The 27,466-nt window shown below is 50.0% G+C and overlaps 1 protein-coding gene across 1 annotated transcript in view; it reads right to left on the bottom strand.

Annotated features, from left to right (window-relative positions):
* Positions 1 to 18,603, bottom strand: part of GSN (gelsolin) — a 48,505-nt gene extending 29,902 nt beyond the window's left edge. Inside the window, exons 1-2 of the mRNA XM_023531047.1 lie at positions 18,555 to 18,603; positions 11,037 to 11,124 (exon numbers count right to left, since the gene is read on the bottom strand). Of these exons, the coding sequence (XP_023386815.1) occupies positions 11,037 to 11,124; positions 18,555 to 18,588 (122 nt within the window). The 5' untranslated portion in view covers positions 18,589 to 18,603. The remainder of the gene's footprint in view (positions 1 to 11,036; positions 11,125 to 18,554) is intronic.
* Between the last annotated feature and the right edge of the window lie 8,863 nt (positions 18,604 to 27,466).

The following is a 27,466-nucleotide window of genomic DNA, read 5'->3' as shown; positions in this document are numbered from 1 at the left end:
TTCCCAGCAGCCGGCCACTCCTGGGAAGCCCTCTCCGGAGCTAGTTTGCTTTCTGGCTCACTGCTGTTCTCTGGGTCCTCCTGGGAACACCCTCCCCTCTGGCCCAGGATTTTGCTAACTGGGACAATGGTCAGTAAACAGAGAAGCAAGTTACAAAACGCAGTGAAGCTGGAAAGGCCTGCAGGAAGGTCTGGAGAGCCCTGTGGACTTGAAAGAACACATATTTTAGAATTTGGGTGGCTCTGTTTCTTGAGCAGAGCCTCGGTTTCCTTATCTATAAATTGGGGAGAATGATGCCTAGCAGCGAGGAGGCCCAAGGCCTGACACACAGTAGGAGCTCCTCAAAAGTTAGCACCCTTCTTCATGAATTGTCTTTTTTTTTTTTTTTTTTTTTTGCAGCGGCCCTCGTTCAGCAGTAATGGGGCAGGAGAAAGGTCACAGACTGCACAGGGAGATTCCTGAGTTCGGGTCTGGGCTGTGTCACCTGGATCAAGTTACTTTCCCTCTCAGGGACTTGGGTCGTTCATTTGTAAAGAGGGATAGTGGTGCCCAGTTGCAGAGCAACTGGGAGCCCTGGGGTGAGACCGTTGGAATGCACTGCGGAGGAGAACTCGTTTACAGCGATGTTCTTTCGTCCATCCTCTCTTTATAGATGGTGACAACAAGAACAGGAGTATGACTTCCCAGAGTCACATAGCAGGTCTTTGGCAGAGCAGACCTAGAACCCAGGTTTCTTGGTGGCCAGGCCAGAGCTGAGGCCTGTCTCCATGACATGACAGGGCTCCCCTGTAAGGGCCAGCTGGATCTCTGCATTGGCCTAGTCAATCCTGGGTGTGGACAGCTGCTGGGGAGACAGCCAGTGGGGCGTGGCTGAAACCACCTTCAGGAGGCCAACTATCCCAGGGACCGAAGCCACTGGCCCTTTCCCAGCTTTTGGAGGCAACCCCACCTAGTGCTGAGAGCCAGGACAGGACATTCAGAGGGGGCCAAGCCCTGCCACTTCCTGACCCCGTGCCCTGGAAGCAGCCAGATTTGGCCACGGTTGCAAGCCCAGCGCCCTGCCTGCCAGGGCCTACTTCACAGCCTGTCTCCCCTTCCCTGGGGAAGGAGCTGGTCCTGGGAAGCTTGGTGGGCCAGCATCTGGGCTGCAAATAGCTGCAAACAACAGTACCCTAGCCCCCCTTGGCACCCCGCAGCCCACCGATACAGAAGCCTAGGCATAAACAAATCAGCAGCAAGACGGAGAGGCCTAACTATAAGTGCTGTGGCCGCAGGATCAGCAGAAAGACAGGTCTCCAGTTGCAAACCTCCCGTGAAGGCCGGGCCTTGGATGCCCCAGCCAGAGCCGCTATGAGCAGGAGCCACAGGAGGCAGCTCCCTGCTCCATAGAGCGCATGGCTTTCCAAGAGGGAGAAAAACAATGTACATGACTGTGGAAAGAGGCCCTGCCAGGAAAATCTGGGTTTAAATCCCTGACCTACCAGTTCCGAACTGTGTGGTTTGAGCGAGCTGCTTCTGCTCTCTGAGCCTCCATTTCTTCATCTGTAACACAAGGATTATACCTCTCCCTAGGGTTATTGTGGGAATTTAAAATGTATTTGGGGCTTTGCACAGTGTTGGGCACAGAGTATGTACCTAGAAAGGAAGCTAGGATTATTGTTAGCTGGGGGCTTGGGTAATTTTCTCTCTCTCTCTCTCTCTCTCTCTCTCTCTCTCTGAGACTCAAGTTGCTTATGTGTGAACTTGGGGTAAAAATGCCTTTCTCAAAGGAGAACAGAAAGGATTGAATGAGACTATAAATGTGGAAGATCCTAGGATCATGCCTGGCATACAATAAATGTTTTAAACTTCCAGTTTCCTTCCCCCAGGAGCAGGGCCCAAGGCTCCATGAACTCAGGATGCCAAAAATAACCAGTGGGGTGAGGGGTACATGACCTTCTGGCCAAGAGAGTACAAGGAATGTCTGGGGTGAGTCTGGACAGAGCGCAAATCCCTACCATGGTGGGGTGGCGGAACTGGGCAAGGGGCCCTCCTGTGGCACTTCACTTTCCTCCTCTGTAAAATGGGGTGATGATTCCCACCCCATAGTGGGTCTGGGAGGATTGAAAGAGCTCTGGGCACTGTGCTTGGCAAACAGCAGGTGCTCAATAATCATAATATCCAAAGATGAGCCCCCAGAATGTGTCCAGGCCTTGCACACATAAAGCTCACTGGCCCCCATACCTACCCTTGACCTCTACCTCTGTTTCTCTGCATCCAAAGCAGGGGAAGGCTGGGGGTCCCAGCCAGACTCAGGGTGGTGGCTGATGCCAGGGATGAGGAAGCATCTCAGGAGAGGGCCTCGAGCCAGCACCTAAGGAGGCCGCCTTGCCTCCCACCCCTGCCATGAAGTCTCTCCTGATGACGCCTTCCCCTCTCCTCTGGTCTGCCTGCACCCAAAAGAACAAAGGCTCGAGTCACCATTCGATCCCAACCATACCACCTACCACCTGGGTAACTCTGGGAAAGTGACAATGTCTCTAAGCCAGACTGTGTCATAGGCCTGCCAGAACTCGATACTAGTAAAAATATGTTATGGAAAAACTCCAAATACTACCTCATGATTAGAGATTCTTTGAAATCTACCTCGAGCTCTTAAATACAATAGAACTTCCAGAGATTCAAAGGTATGTTCATTGTTACTAATCCTTTTCATTTTAATAAAAGACTTTCCCCTCTTAAACATAAACAGAAGTCTGGGACTGGAAAGCTTTTGTTCCTTTCCCAGCACAGAGGAAAATTGTAACCAGCTGGAAGAATTAAACAGGATCCAGCACAGAAAACCCAGCGCCTGGCATGCAAGAGGGAACCAGAACAGTGCTGTGTTCTCTCCCCAGGTGTGCTCCCGGCCTCCCCTTGTCCAGACACCAGTCATCAGCATCCTCCTCCAGTACCTATCCCTCTGGGGGCTTCAGGAACCCTCTGGGACACTCTTAGAGGCAGGGCCTACCCACAGCCCTCCTACCAGGATAGGACGTAAGGGCTGAGGCCAGAGCTGGGGTGCTCGACCCCACTTGTCCCCTATAAAATACCCATTCCCCACCCTCACAATCCAGCCGCTGTCCTGGTTCAGGGTCCCCATTTTTCCTCTGGAATCACTGTACCAGCTTCCTCACTACCTTCGGTGCTCCCATTACCCACAGAGATTGCATCATTCCCTACTTAAGACCCTTCCATGGTCCCCTGTGCAGACCAAAAGCCGCTTGGCGCTTAAGGCCCCCCACGATCTGGTGCCCCATGCTCTTGTGGCCTCATCACTTGCTGACCCCTGCAACAACATCTTCTGCACCATCTAACCCTGCTTCTATACGTCTTCAATTTCCTGCCTCCAAGAGAGCTGGGGTCTAGCCTCAGCTTTGCCTCTGACTCCATGTGATCGTGGACAAGCTCTTAGCCTCTCTGAGCCTCAGTCTCATTAGGCCACTGGGGGCTCTTGTGCAGATGAGACAAGATAAGGGAGTAAGTGACAAGTGCCAGGAGGGCTGACGAACTGAACCGCCAGCCTGCTAATTTCTGCCTCCTATATTCACCTCCACCCACCCTCCCCACTCCCACCCCAGCCGCAGTGCTGACTCTCCCCTAACCACTGGAATGCAGCCGCTCACAGCCAGCAGAGGGAGGGAGGGAGGACGGCTTATAGGAAAATTACCCCGGCGTCAGCTCAGCCAACACTGGTGCTCACAGCCGCCTCTGAGACGGGATCTGGGGGCCCGGCAGGCTCTTCCTGAGCCATGAACTTGGCCCCAAGCTTTGACCCTTGTCTGAGCTGGTGGGGTCTTGTGGGGTACTCTGGGCCCCTCTCCTCTGGGACACGCCTACTCTCTGGCATCCGAAGAGACAGGGAGGAGGAAGCAAAACAGAGAGAGGCCTTTGTGAAAGGAGAAAATTGGTTCCTGCTGCTGCATGCTGGGGCCCCAGGCACTGACATGAAAAGGGTCCCCCGGTGCCCCTCGCTGAATCTCAAGCTCTATATCCTGGGTACTGTCCTTGCATCATATACTTTGTTTGTACCATGCCCAGCGTCACATATGCCATTCTCTCTGTGCTCCACACCAAGCCCTGTGTTCCTCACACCTTGTCCTGCATGTGTACCCCGATGTATGTTCCATGTACTACGTCCCAGGTCACTTACACCTTGGATCATGCTCCATGCACTATGTCACATCTGTTGCATGCTGCACTCTGTACTACATACGATCCTTGGAATCCCATGTCCACCGTTATCAGGTCCTGCCCCTTGAAAGTGTGTGCCATAGACCTTGTCCTGGATCCATAAATGGTGTCACTCAAGCCATGATTCTCATCTGTAGCAGCACGGTGGCTAAGCAGACTCTGGGACAGTTTCTAAACTCTACCTACCGTTACCTATGCAACCTGGGAAAAGTGACCTCCCTTCCCAATGCCTCGGTTTCTCTAACTATAAAATAGAAATGATATTAACACCCATATAATAGGAGTTGTTGTGGGGATTAAAAGAGATAATGCATTTCAGGTGCTCAGCCCAGTGCCTGGCACAGAGTATCTGTAAAATGTTTGCTCGTATCGTAACCACTGTGCCCGAGTATCTGGACTATGCCTCCTGTACCACAGGCCAGGCTCCCACATCCCAGTTTCTAATATGCATCAGACAATATCACATTGGTGAGATTCCAACAATCAGCTATAGGAGGATATGATTGTCCCCTCCCCTACAGGGGAGAAATCCAAGGCTCAGAGAGGGGCAATAACCTGCATGAGGTCACACAGCCAGAAAGAGTGAAGCTGGAAGGTGCCCACAGGTCTGGGCATTCAGAAAGACAGAGAGAAGATTAGTGGCGGGCTACGGGGTGAGTGTGGAGATGGCCAGCAAGCAGGCACAGGCATCTTTTAGGGGTGATGAAAATGTTCTCAAACCGGATTGTGGTAAAGGAGGCATAACTATAAGTTTGTTAAAATCACTGAATTACTTAAACCAGGTGAATTATAGGTATGTAAGTTACATATAAATTTACTTCTGCAATATATGCAAATTGTACTACAATAAAGCTGTTTAAAAGAGAGGGGAAAAAGCCCATGCATTTCCAGTGCACGGCCCCGCCAAAGCATTCAGCAAGAGAAGCGACTTTCTGCGAGATAGTGGATGGAGATGGTGGAGCAGCGGCTAAGCAACAGCTCTGAGGCCCAGCAGGGAGTAGCCCTGAGCGGCTCTGTTCCCCAAACACCTCTGCAGACCAGGTGTAAAAGAGAACCACCTGGGGAGCTCCAGAAAACACGGAGTCCCAGGCTCCACAAGCAGCCTCTGAGTCTGCAGGTCAGGGTGGCGCCGGCAACCGGGGATTTTGAGGCTCAGCCTGGACTAGAAACAACTTATCAAAGCCCATCATCTCTTTGCGCTTGGGGAAACCGAGGCTAGGCAGGACAGGGGACTTGCCAGACCTAGCTGATCAAGCAGCGTGAGAGCCAGGGCTGGAACTGGGATCCCCTTTCTTGTTCCTTCCCTCCTTTCCCTCCCTCCTCCGTCCCTGTTCCTCCCTGGCCCTCAGCCTCCTGGTGACTCAGGGCTCTGAGTCATCCCGTGGCATCACAGGAGAAACTTCTTAGGAAAAACAATCTCCAAACAAAGCTTCTCCAGATCTGGGGAACAGAACAGGCCCAGGGGGCTAGGAGAGGGGATGGGAAGAGAACACGGGGTGGAGTTGGAGGCCAGGACCAAGACCTGCTCTCTCCTCTAGACAGCTCTCTCGTGTGGGGCCCTAGAGAAGGTGCTGCCCTGTACTGAACCTCAGTTTCCCTCACCTGTAAATAACACCTACCATTGCACATAAAAGCTCCTATGGACCAGGCAACATAAATACTTATAAGCTCTCCTGTTGATAAGGCTTCCTCAAAACCCATAGGTAGCATCAGTCCCATTTTACAGACAGGGAAACTGAGGATCAGAGAGGTTCAGCCCAAGGTTGCACTGTTAGGAAGTGCAGGGCAGAGTGTGACTCCAGGGCTATCTGAATTCCAAGACTTACTCTCACTCCTATGCACCTTGAAACACACCTATGATGTGGAGTGGCATGCAGATCGTGTCTTACCACACACGGAAAGTACATGGCCACAGTAGGTGCTCCACCGCAAATGCCTCTCCTTTTCTCCCTCAATGTCAGGCCGAGTGGGCAGCACACATGAACTCGAGGGATTGCTCTAGAGGCTCTGGGCAGAGGGCGCCCAAAGCAGAGAGCGCCCAGGACACGACAAGCCACCAAGGAGGAGCATGTGAGCAGAGCCTTAGAGGATGAATGGAGGTTTGTTTTTGGTGAACTAGGAACAGGCGAGTCAGGTGGAAGGAACGGCAAAAGCGAAGGCTCAGAGGTGTGGCCCGAACAGGGAAGTGCAGATACCGGGGAGGTGTGCCCGCAGAGCAGACCGCACACACGAGGCTGGGGGAGGAGCCTATGCTGGGAGTCCTGGACTGATTAGAGGCAGCAGAGGATTTTGAAGCAGGGAAAGAGTAGGATGGGGACTGGTTTCATTTCTGGCTGGCGGCTGGACTGGGACGGGGTCTTCCCTGAAGGCCTCCCTGGAGCCTCTCCTACGAGCAGGCTTCAGGGACAACCCCAGATCCCTTGCTACTCACCCATGGGTCGGAATCGCCCCCGAGGGCCTCTTCCTCGGCCATAGCTGGGCTGAGCAGAGGGTAGGCAGGCCTCTCCTGACCACATCAACTTAATCACATTGGCCTATAAATAGGGCCCTGTGGCTGAGTCTGAAATAGCTGTGCCAGGCCCAACTCCACAGACGTCACATGGGTACGCACAGTTCCGGAAATGGTCCTTCTCCTTGACACAATTAAAAACCAAAACTTCCTCAGGAAACTATTGTTCACACTCTAATTCACTTTCTTTAAACATGGGGCAGTGGGCTGGGGGAAGAGCCACCCACCTAGTGCTTATTACTGAAAGTGGGCCTTGTCCTTCTCCGCTTCCCACTCTCTGGGGACCCTGAGTGAGCTACTACCTCTCTGTGGGTCTCAGTTTCCCCAAATGAAAACTATAGAGGCCGGATGATACCCTTAGAGCAGCGGTCCCCAACCTTTTTGGCACCAGAGATCAGTGCTCCCATGAGAATCTAAGGCCTGATGATCTGAGGTGGAGCTGAGGTGGTGATGCTGGTGCTGGGGAGTGGCTGCAGATACAGGTGAAGCTTTGCCCACCGCTCACCTCCTGCCGAGTTCCTAATAGGCCATGGACCAGTACCAGTCCGTGTCCCAGGGGTTGGGGACCCCTGACTTAGGGCGTTTGTAGCCAGGATGCTCTCTGGAATTGTCTGGGAGCTCCCATACCCAAAATACCCATTCCGTCGTTATCTCGTTCTCGGTTAACTCGAAATTTTAATTATTGGCATTTTTTAAAAATTGGAATTGCAATAAATGTTCGAGCCAGGGAGAAATGGGCAGGTCCAAGCCTTGCCACTTAAGGGCTGGGTGACCTTGGGTGGGTCACTGTCCCTCCTTGGGCCCCAGATTCTTCAGCCATCAGAGGAAGGTGCTGATGAGATGATGCTCAAGGTCTATGACTTCTTTTTTTTATTTGAAACTGTTTTGTTTAGTATTGATGAGAAGCGTGATAGGCCAGCCTTGTGCTAAGCACTGGAGCTAAAGAGACAAATGAGATCTCGCCCAGCCCTGTGGCAGACCCCCGTGGGCATTGCCAAACCCCTCAGAGTCCCACTAGAGGCCTCCTTTGGGGCTGCCCGGAACATCTTGTTTTCAGTTCAAATAACAGATTTATGGCTGCAGAGAGAAGGACTCCCCACGGGGTGGATTACAACATGGCCTGGCTGTAACCAACTCACAGGAAAATAAAGACACCTGGGCCATCCCAACGCACCAGGCGTGTGCTTAGGACTTCGCTTCCTCATCACGTAATCCTCAACAACTCTACGATCACTCCCATTTCACAGATGAGGAAACTGAGGCTGCGAGGGTTACGAGAAGTGTCGAGGACCACACAGCAAGTCAGGGCCAGAGTGATGCTTCAGGCGCAGGCAGCCCTGTTTGCTTCTGGAGCCCAGGGTATAACCAGACTTTAGTGCCGCCGTGAAATGGTGCTGGGCGGCTCTCGTGAGCCAATCAATGGGGGAATAACCCAGCAAGGGCAGGGGACAGAAAGGGGTACAGAGTAGTTTACTGTGTGTGCGTAGGCAGGTAGGAGTGACAAAGCTTTACCCAGCTATACTCATGCTCTCCAACCAGCTTATAGCACGGCCCCCTCTGACCCACCCTCCTCTCTCGAATCCTATGAATCAAGCTACTCTGCTCAAGAGCTGTCCGTGGCTCCCTGGCACTCACAGTATCAAGAAGTGGCAGTCAGTGCCTCTCGCAGCTCTCCCTGTCATCTCCTGCCACTCCCCACCTCGACCCCACACCCCCGCTTCAGCCGCACTGCTCACTAGCCCCAAGCACAGCAGCTCCAGGTGGTTAAGCCTTGGCACGCTCGACCCCCTTGTCTGGAATGCCCCGTGTGCCCTCTCAGCCTAGCTCCTGACTCAGTGGAGGAAAAGGCTTCCTTGGCTCCTGGAGCCCCTGGCACTTATCACAATTCACTCCAGGCTCAGCCACCATAAATTCTGGATCTCCGAGGGCGGGGTGGGTCTGACTCTCCTCCCCTCTCCATGTTCAGCAACAGAAGGGAAGCATTCTGAGGACTGCCCAAGACCAAGCCTTGCGCTGAGGCACAGCGTCAGGACGCCACGGTGTGGAAGAAGCAGACATTACACCCTTGGGGTTGACCAGTCTGGGCAAATCTCTCCCTTGCTTTAAAACTTCCAGTAGCTCCCCAGTGGCCTAGGATAAAACCCAAACTCTGAGCACGGGCTCGCATGACCGAGGTGCTGTCCATGACCGAGGTGCCGTCCATGACCGAGGTGCCGTCCGGTCTCTGAGCCCTTCTCCCTCCTTTCAGTCCCTCAGCAAGTCCGCATGCGGCGTCCCGCCTCAGAGCCTCACACACGCCATTCCCTCTGCCTGGGGGCTCCCTTCCCTGCTCTCCCAGCCACCTTCCGTCCCCGTCTTCAGATCTCGGCGTTTTTTCCCGGGAGGCCTCCCTCATCTGCCCTGACAGAACCCCCATCACACCCACCCGATCCCAGATGCTCTCATAACTCTGGTGGTTTCCTTCACAGCTGAAAAAAGAATGAATCTGTTAAGTGGGTAATAAGTTACTGCAAGGCCCAGGACTGTAAGACCGTTGAGGGATGGGAAAACTTGTTCTACGACACCCAGTTCCGGGCCTAAATGTCTGTCAAGCAAACGCACCCATGAATAAATGAATGAATGAGTCAATGAGCAAGGGAGCCTACAGATTTAACTCAAGACTTAAGAAGGGAGTCAGAATCCTGGCGAACGTGAGAAGCAGAAAAACAAGGCCCGAAGAAGATCAGGGAAGTCGGAGATCAACTGGACGGTGCAGCCTCCCAGAAGCAAGGAGGAGAGAGCTTCTAGAAGAAGGTATCTGCTGCCCCTGAGAGGTGGCGCATGGAGCTCTGAGGCAACGCCCCTGGAGTTTGACAAGCAGGAGCTCACTGGGGCCTCCTTGGTTTCGCCCGAGTTCGGTGGAGGTGGGCGTGAGGTGGGCACAGTGCAGTGGGGGGCAAGCCAAGCTTACTTAACAGGCACTCGGCTGGGCCTGAATCAGCCTGGCCCTGCAGGGTCTGCACAAATGAGGAGGGCGGAAGACAGGTCCCTGGGTCATTGTTACCAGAAGCATCGACAGAGCCTGACACTCTTTTGGGTGACGGGTCACTTCGAGGAGATTCGGCCTTGGGAGCTGGAGTGGTCAGGGCTCGATTCCAAAAGCTGGGGCTTAAGAACGAAGACCGGCCCCCATCGCTCCCGCCTGGGCGGCATGAGGGCTGCCCCTTCGGCAGCAGAACGCATGGGCTGCGGCTGAAGTGGGACAAGTCCCCTCTGTAGGTCCAAGGGGCCTTCTAGGAATTCTGGCTTTGAGGACAAAGCATTCTGGAGACCATCGGAAGGCCCTTTCAGCTAAGCTTTGGAAAAGAGGAACAGCTCCGACTGATCGTGTCACCCCTGGAAACCAGCCGGGCACTGTGGATGAGTAAGCCCCGAAGGCATTCTGCCCCTTCTCTTTTTGGCAACCAAAGTGATGTCATGAGCTGGAGGGGTGTCTTCCAGGCTCTCTGCACAGTTCTATTAGAAAGTCGTTTCTGTGCTGACGGTGGAAGGGTCCCCTAGCAGTGATCCTTCCTGCTTCACAGCTCGCAAAGTCCTTTGGCACCTACGAGCTTGTGCAGTCCTCACAGCAACTTGTTAGGTGGGTGTTGGGGAGACCGATACACCCATTTTATAGGCAGAGAAACCAAGGCCCAAGATGGGCCATAACCAAAGTCTCCTGCTTGTAGCCCAGGACTCTGCACCTCACCCCCTGCATCTCGGTCACCTGTGAATCCAGGTCACCTGTGAATTTGATAGTCAGGTGGGCCCCACTCTGCCGGTCGTCTTCAGGTGGGTATGACTCATCCACCTGCCCCATGACTCACACTTCTCAGGTACTCCTCCTACAGTCAACAGGCCAGACTTGGCAGCCACACCCCAGCTTTCCTCACCTTTCCAAAGCCCACAGGGAGAATTCCTCCACCTCCTCCTCACCGGGACTCCGCTCCCTTACAGAAGAACTAACAGAGGCCTTGACAGGAAAAGCAACTGACCTACAGTCACACAGCCAGCAAGCAGCCCGGCTAGGTGGGGACCCAGGCACCCTGGCACCCAGCCCAGTCCTGGCCTCTTCCCCACAGGATCCCCAATGCCTAGCCGCCCTCTCAAGGGAGGGTGAGAAACAAATGAGGTAACAGGCAGAAACGTACTCTGAGCTTTACTAGGAAAACTGCAGAAACTACCTTCGAATCCACTGTGGCGACCAGCAACTGCTTCCATTGTCCTTTCCAGACTCCCCTGGGCAGCCAGAGAGGGTTTAGGGGGACGCGAAGGGTGTTTGCACTGTTCTACCTACCTTGCAGGTCTGCGAAGCTGAAGAGGGCTGTTCCAGGGGGAGGTGCTGGGACCAAGGCAGAAGACAGAAGGCTGGCTATCAGCACCACCTGTAAATAAAGAGCCAAGACTCTCAGTGTCAAGGGCTCAGGGTCATCTGGTCAAATCAAAAGCTTTCACTCCTTCCCAGCCCCCACTACTAGCATCACATTGTCCCCTACTTGCATGTCTACAACAAAGGGACATTCGCTTTCTGCCAAGGTTTCAAGACCTTCTGTTGGAGAGTTCGGCTGGTTAAAAAAAATTGTTCTTTGGGTTTTGTTAAATTTTTTTCTTTTTTGCTTTTTCTTTTCTTTTTCTTGGTTTTGCTTTTTTGTTTCCCCGGGCCTGTTTTTTCCCCTTTTTTCCCATTGGTTCTTTGGGGCTTTGAAACCGTTGTTTTGGGGCCCTTCAGTTTTTTTTTAGGGTTCCCCCCCCTTTCCTCCAGCTCTTCCTGAGACCAAGGCGTCCAGCTCCCTCACCCCTTCTCTGATCTACTCCAAATGAACCCTACTCCTTCTGACAGCATAAGATCCAGAATTAGACATTCAGACAAACTCTATCCGAAGCTCTATCATGCCTCTATTAATCCAGCCTAAAGTCAAATTAGCATTTAAGGTAACCCTATTGCATGACTGAATTCAGCTTACAATCAACTTCAAAGCTGTGGTTCAGGATCCTGGAGTTAGACAAAATGGTCCTTCAGTTAACTATGTACGTTGACCAAGCCAATGCACCTCTCTGAGTCTGTTTCCTTCTCCGTAAAAGAGAGATTATGTTAGAACCCACCTATAGAGTCATTATGAGGATTAAATGAGATCAAATATATCAAGGGCTTTGAACAGTGCATATATTTACTCTGATTATTAATTAAGTCCCTAAGTCTTTTTCTAGAAATTATCTTTCTCATCCTGTACTTGTGCAATTTGGGAACCTAAGCTATTTACATGCCATAATCTCACCTCTATACATTGCTCTATTTTTGCAAGACTTTATTATCATTATCTGACGACAAGTCCTTCTCCCCCATCAAACTGTAAGTGCCACCAGACTGCTTTGCCTGAGAAGCTTCAGCCCTGGCACATGACCAGTGGGTATACGCAAGATGACCAAGTAAATGGCCAGCCTACCTCGGCCCTAGGATTATGTAGTCATCTACATCCCAAGACAGCTGTGTAAGCTGGCTCCTGCCTACGCTAGAGAATTTCTCTGCCCAAACTAGCTTCTCCTAAGCTAAAGAGAGAGTCCACGTTCCCAAATGCAATGGGGCCCTGCAGGCTCCTGGGGTTCAGACACAAACGAGCCCTGTTCTCAGCTGACAATAAATGACCCAGGCATTCCTGGTGGATTTTGGCATTGTGAGCGGCACGGGTGCACGGCAAGGGATCTTAAAAGAAGTTGGGCACTTATCCAGGCCGTAGGACCTGGTGCTAAATGCCACCTCTGTGGGCCTTCCTCCGAGTTCCACCAAAACTTCCTGGTTCCACGGGACAGATCAAAGCAGAGTTCCTGCCAATGTCTAATTATCTCTCGCTTTCTGTTAACTCTGTGAGAGGATGAGCTTTTCAAGTCTAGCCCCCTCCAAATCATACCTATCTCCTCACCGGCAGTGCTGCATTTGTTTCCAAGTGTATCCTGCTCCTCTCTCCCAGTGCTCCCCATCTCGGCAACAGCACCACCATCCTCATCCACAGACTGGGCCAGGCCGGATGCCTGGGCATCACCCTTCTCAACCTCCCCTGCTCTGTCACTCGGGCCTTCGACACCACCGTGTCCTGCTGGTTCTACCCAAATGCACCCTCCTCTCCCCACCCGCACTGGCACTGCCGACACCTCGGCTCAGGCAGCGGCACCTCTCGCCTGGGTGAGTGCAGTGCTTCCTAAATGGTCCTCTCGCTTCCTCTCTACACCACCCCCTGCCGTGCAGTCTCCTCTGAGCAAGCCCAGACCACAGTACTTCTCTGCTCAGACTCTACCATGGATGATTCCCTTTGGCCCCCAGATAAAGGCCAAGATCCTTAATGAACTTCTCAACGTCTTTTATGATCTGCCCCCATCGGCCCCCTGAGCCTGGACTCTCACCAGTTCCTGCCTTCCACCCACGCCCCTCCACGCCCCAGCCAGACACAGCTGCACCCTGTCCCTTAAGTCCTCGTGTGATCCTTGCATATCCTGCTTCCTCTGTTCTGGAACTCTCTCATCCTTGTTTTTCTTTTCTCCTTCCACTCACAATCTAGCTCTGCTTTCCTCCAGGAAATCTTCTCTAGCCTCCCCTTCCCCTTTGAGGCTGAGCTCCTCTGAGCTCCCACAGACCTCTCATTTTCCCTGTTACACCATATTATGGTCTGCTTCCAGGTCAGCTTCCCCCCTAGACCCTTAATTTAACTCTCTCGTGTATCCCAATGCCTCGCCTAGGGCTGGGGCCACCACGGCTCAAGAGTCACAAAAGAAATCAGTGAATCACACACGTGCACACACTCATGCTCTTATAACACGGTCACACAGAGGTGACCGAGACTACAGGTGCCGCCATCTATGGGGGACAAAAGAGCATTACACTCTTTCCCAGGATTTGGACACTGGAAGCCCCAGTTTCAAACTGGGCTGGGTTTAGAATCAGCCCCAGCTAACTCCAGATTGGTCTGTTTTCCATTTTGGACCTTAAAGCTGCAGCGGCTTGAAAACAAGGTTCACAAACCACGGACTCTAGTCCATCGCCCACACGCCCCAGATGGAGCCATAAAGAGGGGCGGTTCCTTCCAGCACTCAGATCCCAGCCCAGGCTCGCTGAGTGCCTGTCTGCGGAATTACAGCAGGAGGAGGAGGCACTTTCTAATAGTCAGAGCTGACCGTCAGCGGAAAGGCTAGCCTTCGGGTAGAGCTTGCCGTTAGTGAAATTGTGCAAGCCACCAGGAACCCCATCTGTCTAGTCTAGGTGGCTGAAGGCTTTCTGCCCTGGGGGTGGGGTGGGAGCGGCTAGAGCAGAGGTGTTTTCCTCCCAAAAGACTGCACCCAGCTCACTGGGAGGACCTGCAGATTTGGTGAGAGAAACATGGTATCTGTCCACTAATGCCAGAAGGGTTCAAACAGCCACTCCAAAGATAAGTTATTTTCTGAGCACCTACCAAGTATTAAAACGCTTTACATATATCATCTCTCACCCTCGCCAATAACTCTGCCAAGCATCTATTGTCCCCATTTTGTGAAGGAAGGACACAAGCTCAGAGAGGTGAAGTCATGTGCTCAAGGTCACACAGTCAATCTGTCTGGGCAATTTCCACCCAGTCAGGCTGCCTCCCCTATATCTTGATCTCAATAAATTTCAAGCTATAAGGCTAGGCTTCTTGCCCTAGAGGAAAACATAAAGCTTGGGTTGCTCTAGATTAGGGATAAGCAAGCTTTTACTGTAAAGGGCCAGGCAGGAAATATTTTAGGCTTTGCAGGCCACATGCCCTCTCTTTTGCATACTCTTCTTTGTTTGGTTTTGGGTTTTGGGTTTTTTTTTAAATAACCTTTTAAAAATGTAAAACCATTCTTAGCTCAGAGTGGCTTCCCCAGGGCTGTAGTTTGCAGCCAGTAGTTAGAGAATAATGTTTAGAATCTTAAGGATAAGAACTTTGGGTGGAAACGTTTCAGCCAAATGTGAGGTCCTTCAGACGTATTTCTCCCCCTTTGGATGGCTTCCTATTGAGTCACTGTCTCCTAAGAAAGGGCCCTGCCTTGCTCCGCAATTAGGTAGCAAAATCTTTCAAGGGCTGTTCAGATTCTAGAAACTCATGGCTGTGGAACAAATCATTCAATTCAGTGTTGGGAAAAGAAGGAGGCAAATATGATGGGTAGAAAGAACCTCAAAGATAAGACATTATGAGATCTGAGCTCTTGTCTGGGTCCTGACCAGGGGATTTAGAACATCTAAATGACCAGGGATGTCATTAGAAATGCAGAGTCTCAGGCCCCATCCCAGACCTACTGAACTGCAACCTGCATTTTAACAAAATCCCCAGGGGATCTGTGTGCAGGGTAAGTTTGAGATGCTCTAGGACACCTTTTACGTCCAACTGCAACATTGTTAACAAAACCCTTTCCTTGGGGAGAGAAAGGGTCCAAAGGCTTCTTTCTTTATGTCCCAATATCTGCACTAGTGACGTCTGCACTAGTGACGTCAAAAAGCACCCCACTTTAGGATACACAACTGATAGACCAAAACCTTCACCAGATCTTGAAATCAAAGCTTCAACTAGCAGAAAACTAGACCTGGGAAGACCAGAGAAGGTGCCATTCCCCATTTTGCAGTGGGGGAAAACTAATTAGAAAGGGAAATGACTATCCCAAGACTACACTATCAGAACAAACTAGGAGTCTGACCATGGCCAAGTTCCTTAATCTTAATCTCCCAGGCCTTAGGTTTAATAATAACTAAAATCATTTTGATTTAGATGAGTACTTTCGAAGCCTCACACGTGGTGGAGTAGCATCTGGAGGCCTTGCTGTGCACTTTAGGAAATTCACTTGCTCTCTCTAGGTATGAGTATCCCTGGGCATGGAGTAAGGGGGTGGGGCCAGGCGGTTCCCAAGGTCCAACTGTAAACGTTGTCTGGAAACTGTTGTGAGGTGAAGGCAGTCAGGAGAGGGGCCTTCAGCTGAGAGTCACCACAGTCACACCAAAATCCCTCAGCTACGAACACAAAGTCAAGCCCCTCTGACCTAAGTGTGGAGGCAGAGCAGTGACCTGGCTTACGCTCGAGGGCTTATGGCAAGTGCAAAACGGAAACTAGAATAAGAAGCGGCTTCTCTCTACCTCTTCAAGCCTGGGATCTTACCCTGATCCTCTACTGATGCTGAACTGCGCAGATGTATTTGCTAAATGAATGTATGAAGTACAATGTTTGGGGGAAATGCCCCCTGAGCCTTTTAATAGGACAGCTGGACTTTTGATAACCTGCTCCCACTGCTGCCTGAAGAAGGCCACCACCCTCACGCATGGCTGGTGGGAACAAGAACTGCTGCAACCTTTTTGGGTAGCAATTTGGCCAAATGTAGCAAAAGGTGTCAAATATGTCATTTTCGACACATAAACTCCAAGTTTCGGGCTCCCTCCTGAGAAATAAAAGAAGAATAATTTATATACTAAGATGTTCGTTGCTGCATTGTTTATAAACATTGAATTTATAAATATTTATAAACAGAGTTCATAAATGGCAAACGATAGAGGATCAGTTAAGTGAACCATGGCATATCACACCACAGATAAAATAATACAGAGTGATAAAAAATCAGATGGGCACATATCATTTTCATTAAAAAGTAAAATTTTTTTACAAATAAAATGCATTATCTTACTTCTTTAATCCCCCAGACTACTGGAATGAAAGATTTAAAATAGCAATAAATATGCATTTATCTACTTAGGTATAGTATACTCCCAAAACTCTTTTAAGAATTAAATTTAGAGTTCTGAATAATATGAGAAAATATTTTATAACGATGAAAAAAACAAAAAGTCAGAATAGAAAATTATAATGTGGTATGACCACAATTATGTGAGGGTAAAAAAAAAAAAAAATGCTGAAAATATCAGGAAGGAAATGCACTCAAATGTTAGCAGCGATTATCTCTGGTTGGCAGAATTGTGGACAGTTCTTTTTCATACTTTTTCATTTTCTAAATTTCCTATCATAAACATTTATTATAATTAAAAAAAGGAAAAAAAAGTCTTTGGAGGAGAATAAAAAAAAGTACCCCATATCCCACAGGTATCCCACCTAGCACTTTGCCAGTCCCCCAAAATTAACTAGTATTTACTGAGTATCCATGAAGGGCCCAGCCCAGCCGAGGTCATTATAGAAAGGAAATGAAGGCCCAAGCCCCACCCTGAAGGCTCACATATGCTGTATATATATCCTTTGCTTGGCAAATAAGCCGGACCCAGATGTTATCCTTGAGGTTGGAAAGTAATAAGGCTATTTGCTTAACCGGTCAGCAGAATCAATGCGTCCGCTCCCACTGGTGTGGCGCCTTCCTTGGAGTTCCCTGAGAGTTCCCTTCCTTTGAGCCATGGTTCAAATCATTTCTGGAGTCCCCTTGGGAAGAGCAAATTTCAAGAATGCTTTACAGCCCAGGAAGAAAACCATTATCCCTCAGTCCGAGCATTGCATGCAAGAGGTGCAGAGGCTCCTTCTGAGGCAGAAAAAGCAAAGCACCAGGAAGGAGTGGGAGGGGGGTACTGGGAAGGAACCTAATTGGACATGTGGGTCCTGGCTACCCCTGGGCAAGAGAGCTCATATCCCCAGGCCTCAATTTCCTCTTGTATAAAATGGGGTCCATCATGACAACCTCAGAACTACTGTGAGACTCGAAGGGGAGAAAGTAAGTTATTTCATTTCTCTAGGCCAAGCCTCAGTTTCCTCATCTGTAAAACTGGGTCATTATCCCCTCTCACAGGGCTGTTGAAAGATTAAACAAGACAATGAAGACACGAGGTGAACACACACAGTAAGCATGCCACACACAGTGGCCATGATCCTTATTGCTTGTAGAACAGAGAATAGAATACATAAATGAATCCTAGGCCTCAACTTCCTCATCTGCAAAATGAGGCAACCAATTCAGTCCATAAAGACCAAACTCATGAACAATAGCTGAATCTCCAGCTGGCACTGGCAATAGTAACTTCAGCACGGATGACTCCTACGGGCTCACTTTGTACTTGCAGACATGCAGGTCCTACGTTCCTGCGCTGAGCACCAAGCCCTCTGATTCATGTCCAGCAGAACTGGGAAAGCCTGACATTACCCATCTAGTATAGGGTGGACATTGGGGCCCAGAAAAAGGCACACGTTAGTACAAGTCATCCAGTACTTTGTCAGTGGCACAAGCAGGACTCAAGCCCAGGCCTTCTACTGCCCCGCAGTGCCCACCATGCCCACCACTTTTCTCTGCCCTGCCCTTAAATTGCTGATGTGGTCCCAGGCATATGGCAGGGTAGGGAGGGGAGGGGAAGATGGAGAGCAGCAGGAACCAAGCCTGCCTGCGGTCTCCAAACACAAACCACATCAGGCTGAAATATGACACACACTCACTCAGTTGAAAGGGAGGAGATATTTTTACTTAACAACCTTCAGCTGCCTAAATACTGGTCTCTTTCTTTCCCTCCACAATGCATAACTCCTGGGGCCTGCTTTTTCCTGCTTGTGCTGGCATTTTCTTGGAGAATAACCGTGGGGCAGGGAGGTGTCCACTTTTCCTGGCTTCCCCCAAAAGCTTTCCAGAACATGGGCTCAAATGGTGACAGGAGCAGGGAGGTTGGTCCTGGCTGCACCCTCAACCCGCTAAGTGACTTTGGGCAAGTCTTGTGTTCTCTGAAATGAAGGGAAAACTGACCTACCCTCTGGAGTCCTGTTGATAGTATAGAAAAGTATGAATTTACAAACAGCCTTGGGAGGCCCCTCCAGGCCTCTCTGCTGCAGGACTGAGCTCCCCAAGCCATGCCCCCCTGACTCACCTCCATTGTCACAGCCACAGCAAAATCCCTCCATCAGTTCTCATGTCAGCACTGGATGGAACCTTCAGGAGACTGTGTGTAGCGATTAAGAGCTACAGCTCTATAGTTAGACATGAGGAACCCTGGCATCACCGTCTAATGCCCTCACAACCCGAGGCGTGTTATTTAGCCTCTCCCAGCCTCAGTGACCTCATCTGTAAAAGGGGATAATAATAGTACTGACCTCAGAAAAACGGTTGTGAGGAATCGATGAAGTAATTGCTGTTCCAGTGCTTGGTATACTAAAAGGTGGCTTTTTATGATTAGCATGCAGACCAACAGCCCCCCGTTTTACAGATGAGGAAACTGAGGCCCAGAGAGAAAGCCAGGACTTGCCCAGGGTCACTCAGAAGAACTAAGGCTACAGTTCCACTCGCAAGTCAGTGCTTCTAATTTCTCTCAGTCCCACAGTCTCAAATAAGCAAATACACACCCTCAGAGATTGTAGATTTAGGCTGCAAAGTTTTCTTGAAAACTGGAGACCAATGCCTGAGCTCAGGAGTACAGACATACAGAAACCATCTCTATGACTTGATAATTTCTCATGAAAGCCCCAAACTACCCACACGGAGTAGGGGGAAGTGACCTACTGGTACTGGGAGACCAAGAAATAGGAAGGTGTCTGATCATCAGTCCTTGTTTGTAACAGTTTGGCACAAGTTTGCACACAGCTGTTAACAGTGGCTACCTCTGGGGAAAAAAAGAGTTTGGAGGGATGAAGTTCACTCTATACTTTTCTCTATGCTTGAATCTTTACAACATCTTTTGCTTTGAAAATAATAAAAAAGAAGAAAATAACAGCAAAACTCAAAATAAGTTAGCAGCTTTATCTAGCAGTTATCTGCTTTTAGATGAAATTTATAGCAGGTTCTGAGATCTTCAGCTGGACTTCCAGAATCCGCCTCTCTGATCCATTCCAGGGCCACTGCTCTGGTTCACACCTGCATGCTCTTTCACTTGACCACACAGTAGCTTCCTTGGGGTCCCCTTGCCTCCAGTTTAGCCCCTTCTAATGTATCCCCTACATCAGCCACCAGGTTGAGAGGTATCATTGCTCTGGCCAAAATCCTTTCTCAACTCCTCATTGCCTTTAAAATGAAGCCCAAACCTTTAGTTTACAATCTAATTCCATCTTTACTTACAGCCTCAACTTCCTCCATCCTCCATTCTAGCCATGTGGATTGCTCAGAAAACCTCAGTGCCTTTGCATAAGCTGTTCCTGTTTCTTAGAATGTCTTTTCCCTCAATCCCCTTATTTCTTGGGAAACTATTACTCATTTCGAGGCCTGGCTCACCGAGACAGACTTAGTCACCCCTCTCATAGGCTGAAGTAACTCTCGGTATCAAATGATTGTGTCGATCACTATAGATGGGATGTATCTTAAGGACGGGGCTTTGCACTCTTCAAGGGCCCTTGGGCCCTCACAGAACAAGGCATTGGCCCCAAAGTGTGCTGAGTCAAGGAAGCAAGGAGGAAGGAAATGCCATAGAAGAAAACCCCACAGCCCCCCACCTCCTGGGAGCTGCCTGGTTTCCCAAGTTCATATTAGTCCATTAAAAAAAAAAAAAAAAAGACTATGGAAAATTCTGGAGTTCTTTTCTCTGATTCACACGGAAACCTCCTTTGCTGCTGTATAACTCACTCCAGTGCCAACCTAAGCTCCCCCGGCTGTTTACCATTTCCCTGGCATTTATAAATAGCGAGGCCCCAGAAAGGAAAATGAAGGAGTTTCAAGGGAGCTGGATGCCCACTGTCCCCCTCCTATCCTTCCTCTTCTGTTCCAAGCCTCTTCCTCTAACCTCCCCAAGAAACACCAGTATCCCCAAGTGTGTGTGTACGTGTGTGGGTGCTCAGTCCCTTAGTGAATGGAACACTCAAAGAGTCTAAAGTCCCACCAGCTAGAAAGAGTCAGCTAAGGGCCAACTGGATCTGAGTCCCAGCCCTGCCCCCTCCTCATTGTGGGACTATCATCCCATCACAAACTCTCAGGACCATTAAGTTCCTTCAGCTGTGCCATGGGACTAGGGTCAGACTGCAGCAAGCTATGGTCACTATAAAGTGCAGTGCAGCAAAAAGTCATGGGTGCCCTGGTCAGGAATCTGGTCCTGGGAGAACAGGACAGGCAGGATCAAGTCTTTGAAAAGCCCCCTGAGGACTAACAAAAGCAGGAGGCACCTCCTCAGAGGCTCTGCCTTCCACAAAGCCCATGTTCACTCCCAGCACAGCCTCCAGCTCTTTAGAGTTCCGGGTGTTTTAAAGATTCCCCTCTCTGCTCTGAGGAAGGTGTGAGGCAAGATAAAGGGTAAATGACTGGGCAAATGAGGAGCTACAAGAGATGTCCCCTGACCACCCACAGCTTCCAAGGATTCAGGCTTGCCCAGAGAAGCCGGCCTGCACTGATGAGGGGGACACTGCTGTAATCAGGTTCTGGAGTGATCAGCCCCCAGAAGTGATGGGGACCCAGGGAGAAAGGCAGATTCCAATCACTGCCTCCAACTCTGAAGGAAGTTTGCCTGTGAGTCAAATACTGCAGGACTGAGGAGACAGCACCTACAGGTAGCAAAAGCAAGCAGATTTCAGGCGACTACAAGGAAAACTTTCTAAGAGTGCCGGGTCTAGAAAGAGGAAGGAGGTGGAAGGTTCCTCATCGCCCAGGGCGGACAGGTAAAGGCACTGTTACCCTGGAGTCCAGGATCCGTGGAGCAGACTCGCCAGCAGAGCCACCGCCCCGAGCGCAGGCGGGCGACTACCTGCAAGCCCGGGTCAGATACTCCAGAGTGCGGGGTAACCCGGGGCCCAGTTCCAGCAGCCGCGGGGGCGGGGTCAAGGTTAGCTCAGATGCTAGCAGCACAGCGGGGCCTGTAGGTGGGGGCCCGGCCGCCCTGCTCTCCTGCGCTAGCCTCCCTATCGAACCCTCCTCTGTCCTCTGGAAGACGAGTTAGGTGAAGAAGGCAAGCCCTTGTCCAGCGAAGCCCCCTTGGCCGGGCCGAGCTCCAGGCGATGGCGAGCTCGGACAGGGAGAAGAGGGAGAAGAAAGACCCAGATGCCCGGATCCCCAGATGCCTGGGATCGTGGCCGCCTCTCTCCCCTCCTTACCTGCTGCTGCGGCGCTGGCGACAGCGGCTGCTGGTTCCAGCTGTGCTCAGCTGGTTCCGGGCGGCGGGACTGGAGCGCTGCTGTCTCTCGGCCGGGGTGGGCAGGGCGCGGGCTGGAGCCGCCCTCGCGGCGGGAAGGGGCGGCCCCGATAGGAGTGTTGGGGTGGGGGTGGGGGAAGCGTCGGCCCCTCCCCTAGGCTGCTGGGAGAACCGCGACGCTGGCTCTAGGCTAGCATTCTTCTAGTGCACTGCGTGTCACTTTACCAGCCCCCCGCTACTTGCCCAAGTAAGCCATCAAGCGCCCTACTTTATATGCGAGGAAACTGAGGCCAGGGGCACGGAGGGAAGAGTTGCAGGGGAGGGGCGGGGAGGGGAGGAGTCCCAGGGGAGGATCTGGGCTGGGCTGGGGCGGAAGAACTCACCTGGGTAGGTAGAGTGCCATGTTCCACTAGGACCAGCGGAGGCAGATTCCAACTCCAGAGAGGTCGGAGTTCAGGAGGCAAAGCCCTAAGCGGGTGAAATGGGCTTCTCGGGAAAAAGCAGGAGAGGAGGTGTACAAGCAGCAAGCAGCTAGACCCACTGAAGGTAATAAAAGAAAAGGATGATTCTCAACTTCATTCTGAATTAAACCAAAGAAATGCCAAAGAACATCCCTGTCCTTAAGTGAAAACAGTAAGCAGGGACTTTGCAGTAAGACTGCCTGGGTTGGAACCCCTTCCAGGTACTAACTAGCCCTGTAACTTTAAGCAAGTGACTTAACATAGCAAAGCCTCAATTTCCTCATCTGTAAAATGGACATCATAACCGTGTCTTCGTGGGGCTGTTGGGAAGACTCATTGAGCGAAGACCCTTAGCACGATGGCAGGTAGTATGGGTTCTCTGCAAATGGAAGTTCTTATTAAAGGTGTGATGGCGGATATTAGGTGTTTGGGCAAATCCACATTGCAAGGTGAATGCAGGGCCACTGTAAACAAGGGTAATATTTTATCTCAACAGAATCTCATATGCATTTGAGAAATAGCCATTTATGATGGAGCGAGACCTAGGAGAGCCTCCCAACACACCTGGTGTATACATGGCCTCCTGCGCTCCTCTGTGGCTCTAAGTGGGGAGACTCACACAAGAGGAGACTGGACCAAGTGACCAAGATGTCCATTCCCAGCATAGGTGCTGGCAGCAGCCCCATGTTAAGCTGGGTAAATCTCCCTCTAGCACAAGGTAAAATGTACCAAGTCAATAACTGCCAGGTGCTGGGGATCAGAGTCAGAAAAGCAAAGAAGCCAAGAGCACAGCACTCACTTCTCAGTGTTTCCATTGAGTAGCAACAGGGAAGCCATGGGTCTGGGGAATCCCAGCCCGCTCTTCCTCCTGCTCCATCTTTGTACAACACTTGGAATTATGGGAACTATTTCTTAAACACTTCTGGACTTTCCAAGTGTTACCAACTTTCATCCTCACATCCCTACACACCCCCACCCTGGCCACACACACAAAGTAAGCATTACCATGTGCAGTTTTCAAATGAGGAAGCCAAGGCATAGAGAGAGTTAAGTAGCTCTCCTAAATTCACACAAGTGACACCACACATGCCTGAGTCTTTGGCCTCCTCTCTTTTGCTCAATGTCCTATGTCATACTCTGTCACCCTTCCTGACTTGGGAAACTCTGCCTAGTTCCACTTTATGTCGGAACTGAAGCAGGGTGCCCACCCGCCAGGGAGGCTCGTACCCTGTCACTCCTTACTTCTTCCAGAGCCTGTCTGTGGCCCACTATGGGGTAGGTGGGGAGAAAAGCGGAAATGCAGACGATTTGGCTCTGAGCTCTTTGATTACAAACTCCGGCAGACACATGCCCTGGAATTATCTAACATATCATTTCCAACCCTAGCAATTTCTCTCAGGCACAGGGAGGTAAACCTCTGAATCTGTGTCTCCATAGAGCTGGAGCGTATCATACTGGGATGGAGGGAACAGTAGAGAACTTCTGGTCTAACCCCTCGATTTAGAAATGGGAAGACTGAGGCCAAGAGAGCAGAGGCTTGCACATATCCGGTGATTGCTCCATTTGGTACTGGAAAAATACCAAAAATAATTTAAAATAATGACGATGACAATGATGGTGGTAACCAATACTTATATTGGAGGGCTAAGCAAATCCTTGGCACAAAGTCCCAGGAAGACTTGTGGATTCGCCAGGCTTTTTTGGATTTACATACATCAACACGTGTGTTTCACAGCTGGTCAAGATACGTGTTGGCCTGACCTTTCAGTCAGGGGCAAGTCTGTCCTATATGGATGCTTAGACGTCTCCTCTGCCTTGGTGTCTTATTCTTATTTCCTTCTAGACAACTTTTCGTATTCCTCTCTCCTTTGGGTCTAGGTATCACTAAGGCCTATTCGCCCTGGATCTTCACCTTCAGAGCAAACGTCTTCTTGTTTTTGCTGATAGGGATCTCCTCTCCCAGAAGAATCCTGATGTCTCCTTTTGCCAGAAGACCACCTCCTTCCCAGGAGGGTGGGATTGGAGGAAGAAAGGCCACACTTGAGGGGTGCCTGCTCCTTCTTCTGAGAACGCCTCACCCCACCTGCAGGGGTGGCCCTTCCTGGCACCCATATTTGTCCTACAGCCCCACCCCAAACACAGTTGACAGCATAAGGAGAGGTCACCAGAACCAAGCTGGACTATCAGAATTCAGAATTAGAGTTTGGGACTTAACAATGTTGGCTAATTAACTAGGCCTGTGAGGACTGGTCATCTCTGAAGGCAGAGTCTGCTGTTTTGAGATGGCCATTTTTCACAGAGAAAGCCCGTGAGACCCCTGTTAAATGGCTAGGTGAGTGTGGAGAAACTCAGAGAGGAGAAGGCTGGGCTGGCCAGGAAAGACTTCAAGATCCGTCGGGCTTTTTGGGATGCAGGCCTCTCCTGGAGCTAGCTTCAGAAAAATGCTATTAAGATAAGTATTCATTGAGCATCGAATGACTTATAGCAGGTTCCCAGAAGCAGAGGACAAGACGGGGATTTTGTGCCAAGGATTAATTGAGAGGATGCTCTCAGAACATCCAGGACTATCCCGGAGGGCAGGGATGCAGCTGGGCCTCGGGGTCAGACCAGAAAAAGGGCCTGAGTACTAAAGGAAACCCGGAAAGTACTCTCCGTCCTTCACTGCTGCCCATCTTAATTATTGTTCTTCCTCACATCAGACAAGCATCTCATTAGCTTTCCACATGCTAACTTGAGTCAGACGCCTGCCTTTCATCCAGCTCACTTGAGCCAAAGAGGCTGGGCACACTGCACAAACCTGGCTGCTCCCACTATAATCTGTGCATGGAGAGAAAAGAGGAGCAGAAGCCAGGCAGAGGAGACAGCTTTGCTAGGCTGTCTTCTGGAAAGAATAAGAATAGACGTGACGAATGGAATGGCATCTTCTGCTAAGGGCACAGAATAAACAAAGGTGTGGAGGTTGGAGGAAGACAAACCTGGAAGAAGGGAAGGAGTCTTATTGGCTCCAGCCTAGGTCCCTTCAGTGGTGTGCTCGAGCCAGCCTGAAGCAGCTAGCAAGAGCTGGTTGATAAACTTCCAGGAATTTTGACAGCCAGTTGTTAAACACAGCCTTCAATAACAATTAACTTACATAAACTTATAATTAAATAAGTTATAAAATAAAAGTAATAACGTCTCACAACGGATCCCTTCCTAATTATTTTACTATGCTATTATCTATGCTCTTCAGGCTATTTTAACTATCTCTATAGTGGAAATACTATATAATTGTGTGCAGTTGCATATTACTTCCCAATTCCACATTCGGTGACTTCACGCTGGTAATCTGAAATCAGCCATGAAATCAGGGCTTCTCTTCTCCCCGACTCCACCCCCACCCCCACCCCACCGATATACTCTTGTCTAACATTTACCAGCACAGCACGACCCAACACCCTGGATTCCCCATTCAGCTCTCTGCCTGGAGAGTGCCTGTTTTTCTGTATATCTTCCTCACTGACTGGGAGCTCAGAAGAAGGAGAAAGTGTGTTTGCTGGCTTTCTAACATATCCCCAGTGTCAAATTGTGCCTGGCACAGAGCAGATGCTTAGCAAAGTCTCACTGAATTAATCAGTAAGCGAGGGATATGAGACATGAGCTTGATGAGACGGAGTGAGTTGGGACACTTCAGAAGGACTCGGGAGAGGAATGCACTTTGAATTCCTAAGCTGCCAATCCTAATGTCTTCCGAATCCCTAGGCAGGAATGTGTTTGTCCCATGATTTTAATGAGAACTTAGAAGTACGCGTTCCATACAGTCACTGTCAGCTCGGTCATAAAACCTACAGTTGATGAATTTCTACATCGTCGGATTCCTAGCAGGCGCGATTCTATAACTGTGCCCCATAAACACCAATCAGGTGTCGGACAGCATGGGCCTCAGCAAGGGGCACTGATTCTGTTAACCAGCAAAAAAATTCCCCATCCAGCCTCCCAGGTTAGATTATCAAGGAAATTGCAAAAATACCCAGATGTCCTTCCTCCTTCTACCAGGCCTGTCACTGCGGTCCACAGCTGCACACAGTTGGCCTTACGACAGTGGCACTTATCATAATAAAAACTAAAATTGTAATCATAACTATCACTTTGGGGGCACTTATTATATGCTGGCCACTTTATAATTTCAAGTAAGCCTTAAAACTACCATCTAAGTTAGATATAATCTTCAATTTTTCAAATAAATAACCAGGCCCAGAAAAGGTAGATAACGTAAGGGTCCATAGCTGGGTGAGTGGTAAACTGGGATTTGAACCCAGGTCTGTCTCCAAAGCTCAGGTTCTTTCCATAGACAATGTGAAAGAAAGTCAAGGGGAAGGTAGAGGCTTTGCCACACTTTCTGTCCAGGATCAGGGATTATTTAATTTCATCTTGACAAATGTTACGGTCTGATGTTAGCCCCTTCCCTGTACACTTCACGTAATGCTTCATAATAAGCCACTGTTTCTTTATAGGAAGGTGTTTGGAGTTGTTTGAGAAATGTAGACCTATTTTAAGAAAGATTATAAACTGCTTTGCTTTAGAAATAAAAAGTAATTCATAAAACTCCATAAACGCACGCACCAAAAACATCTTTGAGTCGGTGCTATTTTTGTATTCTTTCATACTGTGCCCACACAGGAAGTTCACGTTTTCTCTCTTTTCCTCACTTATTATTTACTTACTTCTTTTCTAAGTACCAGCTATGTGCAAGCCCCATGCTTGGGGCTAAGGACACAGAAATGAATTCACAACAGCCTCAATCTTTGTAGGGCCTGTGGCCAAGGAAACAGATACTTACAATAGGGTGTAATGGGAATGAAGATAGAGGAAGCTTTGGTGGGGGTGGGATGAGAGGCTGGGGAACACAGACAGGGTCCGAGAACACTGCAAAGAAGGGGATGAGCCGGGATACTTCTCTTGGAGGATACTTCTCTGTCCTCGGTTTTTTGACCTGATCACTGTGTCCATCTCAAAGAGTTGTGAGGAAGATGAAATTATCCATGTCAACTGCTTGCTGCAAAGCATGGGGCATAGAAAAGGCTCTGTAAACAGTAGCTGGCATCATTATGGGAACCCTGTAGGTAAAGGCGCGGATGTGTTTAAGATGACAATGTGCCAGCAAGTCCTGAATGCAGGAGACATGGGCTGAGTCACGGAAGATAAAATTAGCAAGAGGACAAAAGGGGTATGAGGATTACAGGACTCATAAGTGCCGGCTCTGAGCGTTATTTCCTTCAAATCTGACGACGAATTCCTCAG

The sequence above is a fragment of the Pteropus vampyrus genome, unplaced genomic scaffold, assembly GCF_000151845.1.
Source record: "Pteropus vampyrus isolate Shadow unplaced genomic scaffold, Pvam_2.0 Scaffold61, whole genome shotgun sequence".
Taxonomy (NCBI): Eukaryota; Metazoa; Chordata; class Mammalia; order Chiroptera; family Pteropodidae; genus Pteropus; species Pteropus vampyrus.
Note: the sequence above shows the minus strand (reverse complement) of the source record. Positions and strands in the feature narration are given on the sequence as shown.